Source organism: Schistocerca cancellata, chromosome 3, assembly GCF_023864275.1.
Source record: "Schistocerca cancellata isolate TAMUIC-IGC-003103 chromosome 3, iqSchCanc2.1, whole genome shotgun sequence".
In the NCBI taxonomy this organism is placed as follows: Eukaryota; Metazoa; Arthropoda; class Insecta; order Orthoptera; family Acrididae; genus Schistocerca; species Schistocerca cancellata.
In genome coordinates this window covers 275,013,968-275,025,260 of record NC_064628.1, presented here as the reverse complement: position 1 = coordinate 275,025,260, position 11,293 = coordinate 275,013,968, and the positions used below count along the sequence as shown (strand labels likewise).

Genomic DNA, 11,293 nt, shown 5'->3' with positions numbered 1-11,293 from the left:
GACCTTCTGACAAACAGTAGATTGCCATACATTTTCGCGAATTTTAGAATACCATGTGAACACATCCTTGCGAATCTTGTCAAAGGAAATCCACCAAAATTTGAAAAAAATTCAATAATACCTACAGGTGCAACTCAAAAAAAAATAACATTATCATATTCGTCACTAAGGCTGTTAGTTGATCACAGTACTGTATTCAGCGTGTAGTCACAAAAGTCTGCGATAATTTAAACAAAAAAGTTGTATTAAATATGTCAAAGCAAATTTTAAATATGTGCTAATGTTACTCCTTCTGAGTACTTCTTCCATAGAAGTGTATTATCCTAGCGGCATCAGTTGTATGGAAAGGAAAAGAGGATTACCCCTTTTCTTACAACTGTTTCACAAGAAATTCATGTAATGGCTTAGCGGCAAACGTTCAGTTTGCGCTATTGCAAAAGTATAAAATGCGTTGTAAACCGACTGGTTCAACATCATATCGCCATAAATCGTGTCGATGATCTATGACAGAATTAGCTACCTTTAAAAAAATGGCTCTGAGCACTATGGGACTTAACATTTAGCTACCTTTATTTCGTAGGTGTGATACCAGCCGTTCTTTGTGTCCCAATTACTTTGCTTAGCATCAACGGCTCCCATTCGCGAGGATAACGATTCAGATCCCCAGCCTGCCGTCGATATTTTTATTTACTGCAATTTCCCAAAGTTTCTTCAGGTAAATGACGGGACGGCTGTTATAAAAGGACACAGCCAATGCCGATAGAACTAGCAATTCTTCTTTTTCTTTTTCTTTGTAATGGAAGAGAACAAAATAACGTAAATATACATTTATTCCAATTTTAAGTTTGTGTTCTTCAGTATAATTGTAAGAGTTAATATTTAAATTGATTACCGCGAGTAATTGTAATTTTCACTTACTATGTCCAAGGTACTGAATTTTAATTTGCGTTATTCTACGTTTTAAAATTGAATAAATAAAATTCGACTTAAGTTTTTGCAGTCTCTGTATTTCATTCTTTGCAATGTTTCAACCAGTGGTAATTACATCCGATGGATCTTTTCGAGGTACCAAGTTCCTTCGAAATCACAAAACAAAATCTTTTACACATAGAACTAACATTCTATATTCTTTATGTCAATATACAGAATCTGGAAGTTGTCTTCAGAGCAGTTGGTGGTATTTGATAGATAGGACGTTAATCGATCACTAGTTACATATAATCTTTCTGTTTTGGTGTCTATGTTTATGCTGCTGATATACTGTACATGTTCATCATTTTGAACGATCAAGCGGAAATTCTTTGGGTCGTGAGGCTTACTCGTATCCCAAAAGTAGATAGCCAGTTTTTCTAGCAGGGGGAAGAATAGCAACTGTCCTTTTGGATCCACCGCTATTGCTCCGCTCTGCCCTGGTATTTCTCCTGGCAGATTAACCTGAAACAGATCCACCAGTCTCGATCAGAAAGTTACGAACAGATAACAAAACAAGTTTTACTTGCTCCATATACTTGAGAATGTCTTTAGTAATACCAAGCAACGCTAGTGTATGTGTCATTTTTGGTTACACCACATTTTCCATGACCGTAATGAATATTTTCTCAAATGTATGAGTGACTAAATGAATGTTTCTTAAACAGAATCCAGTACTTGACACAAGACGCTGAATGTCCCACGGAAAAGCAAGTAACTTCGGATGTGATTCAAGCACATGGGAATGCGTCAAAAATTGATCGGAGAGTATCAGCAACTTTATAAGATTATACACAAAGGATGCCTTTGTACTCATCAAGCGTGATCGTTGGAAGATTTTAATAAATAGCAGAAACACTTCCACAAAATTTACACTTGGTGTAACTAATGGCAGTCTTTCAGTGCCTATAACAGACAAGAATAACGCGATAGTATCTGATTACAGAATTAGTGGTGAGTAGCAAGAGCAAGTCACATCTTAAAAGCATTTAGTGTTAATTCTAAGAAGCAGTATGAGTAGGGGCGATTACGCTATTCCAGTGTTAGGTGAGGCAGATGGGAGATAAATCTGTTGGAAAGGATCTACGAGAACGCAATGCTTTAGTAAAGTAAATTGCATGCAAGACCTTACTGCGACTAAATCTGGAGTGTCGTCCCTGCTGTGGGAGCCGTTAGGAAGTCAGCTTGAGAACAGACATCAAGCGAGAGTTCAAAGACGCCATGATGCGATCGTAACATTTGGTGTAGGTCTCATTAGAGTGTAACAGAAATGCTAGGAATACTGAATAGGAATCCTAGTAGAAATACGAGAACAACCGTTGGGTAAATTTAGAGAACCTCCATTTGAAGGTGCATATGCAGAGCAGAAATTATGTCCTTACCCGTATACGCCTATAAGGATTTTTAAATATCACTAGTGACACCGTGGCTTTCCCTCTAACAAGGGAAAATCCTAAAATCTTCCAGCCATAATGCGGTTGAGCTGAACACAATACAAATCAGCTCTAACCCACACCCAAAGATGGGGGCTGGCAAAGGTCACAATGTGTACATGAAGAAAAATTAACTTCCTTACTAAGCACACAATGTGGGCAGCTTCCTGTAACTAGGCGTTGGTGTACTTTCGTTCACTAAATAATCTTCTCATAGATTATAAAGTTAAATTTCGTAGCCAAAGACCTGTACAAAACGCGTCTGACGACAACCGGTTGTAGTAGGAATAGTCCAATAAACTGAATGAAGAAAGGTAATATTAAATATATAAATAAAAAGATGATGTAGAGAACAGAGCATCCCAGAGTGCCATAGAGAGCATCCCAGAGTGCCCCAGAGACCTACAACACTAAGAAGAATCGCTTCTCGGCTTTTGGCAAGATCAATGTGTAGTACTATATTTATAAGCCAAATACAGCAGTACAAACATGTTGTAGCAGCCTCCAAGTACTAATAAGACCTGCACGCTACGTCACAAAGATAAGCTTATCTGGGCGCGGCAGGAAGTAAGCCCGCTCAGCAGAGCAATGGCGGCGCCGGAAGTGACTTTTTCCAACGGATCGCGCTTATTTAAAACTATAGCGCGATCCTGCGCGGCGCCTCGTGCAGTGGCTAAGTCCCGTTCAAGGTCACCCGCCTCACGCAACATGCAGTGCTACCAACACAGCCATGCTATAATTTATTTTATAGTTTATTATTTTACAACTACACATTGATCTTGTCAAAAGCCGAGACGCGATTCTTCTTGGTGTTGTAGCTCTCAGGGGCACTCTGGGATGCTCTCATGGGCACTCTGGGATGCTCTGTTCAATCCCCAACTCAATTTGGTGAAAGATTGATGGAGTATTGACTAAAGAAGCAGTACAAGCTGCATCATGGCTGTGTGCGCCGCCATCTTGGCTGGTGACCTTGAACGGGACTTAGCCGCTGCACGGGGTGCCTGGCAGGATCGCGCTAAGTTTTAACTTGGCGCGATCCGCTGGAAAAGTCTACTTCCGGTTACGCCATTGCGCTGCTGAGCGGGCTTACTTCCTGCCACGCCCAGATAAGCTTATCACTGTGACGTAGCGCACAGCTCTTATCAGGACTTGCAGAAATAGAAATATATGTATGAAACAGAAGTATACATATGCTAGAATCTGGGCATTGCATCAGCAAAAGTATTCGCTCCTTGTGGAAGTGTCTCACATACTGTGTGTGACAAAGGAAAACATGTAATGTTACCTGCGTCTTGATGCCCAAAACATCCGCGTCGCATGCATCTCGGATGACCTGCTTGTCGACAACGCCCTGGATGTTGCTGGTGAACGCCTGGAAGTAGAGTTTGCCATCGCAGTTCTCGTCGGCGGTCACTCCATCGATTCTGTCCGGTAGGTAGTAGGCTGGGCCTCCTGCCTTCGTGAAGAAGAAGCCGGGCTTAGGGTGGAAGTACTGGCTCTGCAGGTGTTTGGAGGCTCCAGTGGTGAGGTCCGTCACCGACAGCACATTGCCTCTGGTAGGCCGTCAGGCCATCTGGGCATGCGTGTGCCTGGACACAAACTCATGCCTCTGTATGTCCTTCAACAGACTGCTCATCCGTCTTCTAGAAAAGCCACAGTGCTAAGGTTAGACAACTCTCAGTTGACTGGCATAACAACTTATACAAACAACAGAGAAATACCCACAAATCTCTTGATAAAACAATGTGATTCCACAATCAAAAATCCCAAAAACTATATTTACCTTTTATTTCAATATCAATGTCTAATCAAGTAATATGGTTAACCTTTGATAGTAATGTGTCTGTCAGCGCTTGCAGTTGGAGGTTCCTACAACTGTAACACCGCTGCCTTTTGGTAAGTTATGGCGAGTGTTGGTGACTTTGCATGGCCTTAGAGTACAAAGCCCCCAGCTGCCAGATACAGTTTATGTAAGGAAAACGAAATAAACCATCTTTTGTTCGCTCCTCAGCCCCCAACTTCACACCATATAGTCACTTCTTGAGCATCGGAGTTGATTCTTGCCCAGCACATTTAATCCTTTAATGGGCCCATAAGTGTTCTCAGTGTTTACCCTCCTACCTCGACAGTGATTTTACAAATTGCGAACAACCTGACGAGTACATACACCAAGCGTTCATAACTTGAGAATGTATACGATTCGGTTATTAATTTTTTTTTAATAAAGGGCATCAGAAAAAGACCAAGATTAGATTGGTCCGGTAAATAAGCGTGAAACAGCTACACTGCTTGGTTTCAGTACTAACCCAAATGCTGTAAGGCATAATACTCGTATTGCTGCCTTTTCGAATGCCAACAATTTTTCCAGACTTTCCGTATAATATCACAAGATGCTGTAAACAAGGGAAATATCACAAACAAGTAAGAATGGACAAGGGAGACCTGTAATTCTACAACCTGTAATCCTGTTCCTCAACAACTTTAGACAGACAACGTTGCGTCTGTGGATGATCGTGGGGTTTATCAGTGTTTTGAACAGCATATCATTCAGAAATATATAACGAAAATTCCCATTCCCACAGTCGCGTCAGTTGTCGAAGAACTGGTCTGAGTAGCCACTATATTTACTTATTTCTTTGTTTATTTATTTAACATGATTTCATTAGGGACATAAGGCTTCTCTTAACCGGACCAACATTTCACTTCTAAAGTACCTTTTATACTTTCACAGTTATCTAAGAAATATCAATTTCAATGTGGCAAATAATATTAAAAACGTTTGACTGTCTTTAATGACAATCTGAGTAAATAATACTGGCTATAAACTAATAAAGGTATCGCTGACGTTTCTCCTACTACTACTCGTGCTGCTCTGTTGCTGTCATTAATAATGATAATAGTAGTAAAATTGACAATAACAACAATAATAATAGAAGCGTACATAAAAATAATTGACATATATACCAAACAGATGTTTTCTGATGTAGCAAGTTCTGGGGAACGGAAATGTAAGGAGACTAGACTAGCTAAGTCTACTACGAAAATGTGATAGGTTGAAATAAGGATGTATAATGAAGGGTGACGAGTGCATGCAGGGGCAGTGAGAATCATTATTGATGCTTTAAGAGTTACGTCATGAAATGTCTTCTGAAGCTCGATACATTATTCAGATCACTAAATAACGCGGAAGTTTATTCCAGAGTCGGTTTCCTGCTAATGAGAAGGACTTCGACATTATGGCCGGACGATGGAGTGGGATAAAAAGGATTTTGAGCTGATGGGAATAGGTGCTTCTGCCATATTGTTCAAACAAGAGGAGGAGAGGTATGAGGGACAGTATACGTTGATAAGACAGTAGACAAGACAGAGGATATGGAAATATCTGCACTTGTCTACACGCAGGCAGGATAGCTGTGTGTATGATGGTGAAATATGATCAAAGAGTCGAGCATCACAAATATAACGAACACAGGCATTCATAACCAGTTCTAGGTGCCATGAGTTTTTCTGAGAAAGATCTTGTAGGATAACATCGGTGTTGCGAATAACTGAAGATTCCTATTTTTCATTACTCCAGGACTGCTTGCTGTGGGTTATAAGTTGAAATTAGTCCAATTTAGGGTGAAAGGTAGTAGGGATTCCCTATATTTCCGGCTAAACAGCCAAGTAATGGCAGCCAGTACTCCATAGGTTTACTGTAGGTTGAGCTTCAGTCTTATATTTTGCGCCAATTTTGACAGTGCACACAGGTCGGTATTGAAATTTTCGATAGCTTTCTTCAGGATTATTGGCTTTTCACGTAGATACAGCTGTAGGTCATCAGCGTACATGTGGTATTTGCATTAGGAGAAAACATATGAGACTTCATTCACATACCGAATCCTGGGCGATGCCTGGTACTACCTACCTCCATTGTGACTTTGTGGTGCCGGACATTATGCATTGCTTTGAGAAACTTAATGTATGAGCGAAATCATTGCACTCGTAGAAATTTATGCTGCTTAGTCTGGCAAGTAAAATATCGAATTCGACGATATCAAAGATTTTACTGAAGTCTAGGAAGAACATGATAGGCGGCTCTTGTACATTCATGGCAAGCTTCTTGTCATCTCTTATATTTATTAATTCAAATGACGTGCTGCAATGTGTACAGAAACCTGATTGGTACACGTCCAGTAGGTTGATTGTAGTTACGTAGTCTTTTAGCTGGCCATGGACAAAAAAGCAGTAGCGAACCGACAAAATAGTGGAAAGCCTCGGGGTGTACAAGAAATACCTGCTGAAGTTATAAAATATAGCCGTTTTTGTAATATCAGCACTACAGTTTTTTGTTGGAGAGAGGGAGACATTCCATACAATATGCGCGCTGGTAAGAAGAACGTAGGAGCACTGTCAAATAAATGTGGAAATGAAAACAAGTGCCTGAACACAAAAAACACGGAAACAGGCACGATTAAAATTTTATAAGACCGTGTCTGTCCCTACATTATTGAACGAAAATGAGTCATGGGTCAGTAAATGAATGTACTAGGATGGTCATAATTACGAATAATGATACTAGGAATGAAATAACTGCTGCTTATTCGTTAATGAAATGAAATCTTCAGCAGAATGTGTAATTAAAGATTATCTCTCACAATCATTAGATACAAATCTAACGGGAGAAGAAATACAGGAAACCGGTGGAAAATAAGTGTTTTGGCTGGATGAGGTGTATAATTCTTGAAATGGAGAATAAAACTACTAGTCAGCAAGCGGACATTATTGGTGCGTCGCAAATCTTTCTTAATTTTATAATAAATTCTCTGGCATAAAACGAAGATTATTTACAAATGTACTGTTTTTAGAATAAATACTCACCCACAAATAGGAGTAAAATAAGTTGCAGGCTGCGTTCTGGATTATTATGGAGTTATTATTTCATCAGTCCGCAGGTCAAAGATGACAATTTTGGGTGGACACACATTTTTGGTACTCGTTATCAGGTCCAAAGCACTGTTGTCGAGGGCGTATAGTGTATCATCATCAGACCATGTTTTCTGAAACAGACGGTCAGTGAAAGAACTCACAGCTGAAACTGACGAAGATAGACGTCTGTACGAAAATAGTAGATTAATGTACCGAGGAGAAGATTATTCACTCTGGAACTTGATATACCTGGTCCTTAGGTGGTACGTCTTCATGGCTTATCAAGTTTGCTGTCTACAATTTAAGTAATCGTAATAAAAATCAGAGAAGAAACAATGACGAAGACGAGTTTTGATAAATTACTGAGTGTAACTAAAATAGCGAAAATGTTTGCCATTTATGAAAGGAATGCTACCCCTATTCACCATGAGATCGATTTTAAAACAATGTTCATTTTTAGGTGAAATACGAATTAAAGCAATGGCAAAAGTAAGAAGTAGTTATTTTCTGTAGTATTAGAATTTAAAGTGTCCTAAAATATATTCTAGATCATACACGACAGCAGGAGCTGTGAAACAATAACGAATACATTGGCCCATCCTCAAAATTATTTCATTATCGAGGAAATGGTTGACCACTTGTTTATCTTTTTAACTGCCACCAGGATTCTTTGGAAGTGATATATCGATATGTATGCAACTAGAGATATACACAGCCTTATTACGAGACATAAAAATAAGAAAATAGTTACAAGAATTATCATAATCATTGAAACATTTTCAATATTAACATAAAAAAAATTTTCCACACTGTGACGTTACTGTGAAATGAACTAAATACTAACAAGAGAGGGCAGAAGCACTGGAAACACTTATTGAGTACTAAATTGTTATTTTTGTCTGGAAGAAGGGGAGATAATAAGTCAGAAAAGATAATGGAGGAAGAATATAGAGAAGGGTGGAAAAGTACAGAGCGAACGAGATGAGGATGAACACGCCAAGAACAGTTCAGCACAGACACTACGTGTGTGCAGAGTACGAATGTACATGCCACAGGAGGCTCACTGTCGTTCTGATGACGTCCACCAGCTGGGTGCTGCAGTCGGTGATGGAGTCCTGGGTGGTGAGGTGGATTTCCAGGCTGGGGTAGGGCTTCAGGCGCGGACTCTGCTCTCCGTCATAGGGGATGGTGCTCAGCGTCGCCGGGATGCCATGGCGGACCAGAGGCGTCGTCACGAATATGCGGTTACGCTGGTGATCGTCCACTGCGACACGACGAACACAGGCAGTTCATGTTGTGTTTTATAATCGGACACATAAATAGTCTTGAGATTCACTGCAAGAACAGCATAACCATTAGGGCGCCATACGATACTGAATTTTCCCATAGAAGAGTACTCGCTAAAGTAATTTTGTCTTTCTACCTGCTTGTGCTTCTCCCTTCATGTCTAGCTCTTGATGACGTCGTGAAGTCATTGCTTCAGGCCTGCTACACTTTGGCATACATGAATTAGGCTTACTCTGTCAGTCTCAATCAGTTTACACAGAAATGTTAACAAATAAAATATACAACCGTGTATTTAGAAACATTTGCATCATCAACATACAACAATACGATGGAATACTTTTCAAGCAGTTTTATTCGTATCACTGTAGTCTGTAATCGATGATCTGTTTACACTTCCATAAATATGCATTTCATTTATTTCTTTAATAGGGAGTAATTTCAGATCTCAGTATGTTACAATAAAATAATATAGTTTGCTGATTCTAGATGATTCCCACGGCAGCTTAATGATCCTGAATACAAGTGACAACAGCTTCAAACATGAGTTTAGTTACATTTATATTAGATTTATAAGTAAACATGTTCTGTAACAATGAAGTTGGTTCACGCGGAAAATATTTTTCCACGTATGTCTTCAGAGCAATATATTTGCATTCGAGAACCTTAGAACTTCACAGGCATTTCCAGTCGATAAAGCGTTTTCCACACTTACGCTAGAGAAGAATCCGATGCAGGTCACTGGTACCATGACTCTCTTCAGATCATCCGAGTTCCTCTAAGAATGAATGGCATGATCGTAGCAATGTAAATTTCAGTAGAAATAGTTTCTGCCATTACTCTTTACGAGCATAATAAATTCTTCTTTGTCTATGAGCTCCAACTACCCTTTTGTTGCATATCTTACACTATTGTATCCTTATCTTCTTCGTGCAAACTAGTGTGCATTCTTTCTCGACACCGTACCTACCACACATGTTAATAACGCAGAAGGTTGCCCACAACACTATCCGACATGTTTGTAGTTTCTGATATATGAAACGGTTACACCTCCACAAAGACATTATCGAACTGCAGTTTGTCCTAGCAGTCCCCATGAGACCGATACGAGGCGGGCTGTGACACATGTCTTGATTACAGACTTACACTGTTTCGTGAGTATAAACAGGTATTCAGTGGATAGCTTGTGTCTGTCTACAAACATTCTCAATATCTCTTTTTTCAGAATCTTCGTGACCCTCTTCTGTGATTCAAATAAACCCTTTATCATTCGAAATGCCCTTCATTTTACGTGGTCACCACCACCTCTTTGCTGTCTTTGATATAGGTGCGGGACACTAGAGCAACAGTCTACGAAGGGTCGCTCGGAAGTTATGTATGGAATCTTCTCGAGTGGCTGCATTTTTCAGATATCTGACAATGAACAGAAATCTACGGCCTACTTTGTTTACAACTGGTCTTAAGTAGTCATTTATGTTTATATTTCCACAAATTGTTACACACGTTTCAGATGTGACACACTGATCTGTTACGCTACGTACATGCCATATCTCACTCCGAGTATGTCATATCCTAAATAACGCACCTCACATGATCTGGGAGCAAACTAATAAACTAGTACATCGAAAATTTACGTCGCTGTGATAAGGCGCTCGTTCTATAGTTGTTCACATGAACTGTAATCATTTTCATTCCTTAACCTATTGTGGCAGGCACCGGCATTCGTCACTCTCTTATCACCTTCATCTTGCCCCGTTCTGTGGGAATAACCACGGCAAAGCTACTGATTTTACTGAATTTATGTCACCTGCTTGAATTGATCAGCGTCATGCGATAACAAATATGTAACAATAGGGAACATGAAAAATGTATTTCTAGCTGGGATTCTTACGTGTTACGTCGTATCCAACCACCGTTTTAGGGTCGTAGCGTCCGGTTGCCTTCATTTCCTTCTCCAGCGTCCCATCGTCTCCGAAGTCGTATTCGAGCTCTTTGGCGGCCTTGATGGTGACCAGCAGCGGCTCCTCGGAAGCGCCCTTGCTCCTCGCCACTGGGGACGCCTTGCCGGCCCTGTGGGCCGCTCTGACTCGACCGCCGTGCCTCGTGGCGTGGCTTGACTTGTGGTGAGCGTCACCAGCCGCCACCAGCAGCAGCACCAGCAACGCAAACGTCGACACGCGAGGCCCCATCTCGTAACTGTCTGTGAATATTTTGTAAATGACATTCAGTGCCCCATCAAAATTAACGAGCTACAGAGATCACCTTACGTGTGATTTATTAGCTTAGCCCTAAGAGCCTGCTTAGAATGTTTAGTGTCGACTTTCGTGTCTGCATTTAGGTCGAAACTATTCACTCATTGTCCTGTTCGTTATAGATCACCATACCTCCGTCTTGAAAACTGTACCTTTATCTAGTTCCAGTTATAGTTTTCGGAGTAAATGTATCATCTTACGTTTTTCAAAAAGTTATAGCGGGCAATGTTGCACATTTTCTGTCGTATGCAAGCTATTTTTACAGTTTGTGACTGTCAAACTATCTCACCGACTTAATTTTTTATGTAACTATAATTTTCTCGAAGTAATTATGAACAGCCTTCGAAGAAAGCGCTTATGTAGTAACATGTGTGGAACTTGATCGAAGAGTAATAAGAGACACATTCATGGATCCACTGTCCCGCCGTCATGAGTGAAGGTACCACA

The 11,293-nt window shown here is 40.3% G+C and overlaps 1 protein-coding gene across 1 annotated transcript; it reads right to left on the bottom strand.

The window, feature by feature from the left end:
• Positions 1-1,113: 1,113 nt before the first annotated feature.
• LOC126176257 (protein yellow-like) lies at positions 1,114-10,783 on the bottom strand. Its single transcript, XM_049923403.1, has 4 exons — positions 10,486-10,783; positions 8,349-8,574; positions 3,688-3,955; positions 1,114-1,434 (listed from the first exon to the last, which is right to left on the bottom strand). The coding sequence occupies exons 1-4, from the start codon at positions 10,781-10,783 to the stop codon at positions 1,114-1,116; spliced, it is 1,113 nt and encodes a 370-aa protein (XP_049779360.1).
• Positions 10,784-11,293: the final 510 nt, after the last annotated feature.

Bases quoted from the DNA above. Each gene is read 5' to 3' on its own strand.
- LOC126176257 (XM_049923403.1), bottom strand. From the start codon at position 10,783: ATGGGGCCTCGCGTGTCGACGTTTGCGTTGCTGGTGCTGCTGCTGGTG. The intron at 8,575-10,485 runs GTAAGAATCCCA...GTCGTGTCGCAG, and splicing joins GGTTGGATACGACGTAACAC to TGGACGATCACCAGCGTAAC. The intron at 3,956-8,348 runs GTACTCTGCACA...ACGGCCTACCAG, and splicing joins CTCCTGTGGCATGTACATTC to AGGCAATGTGCTGTCGGTGA.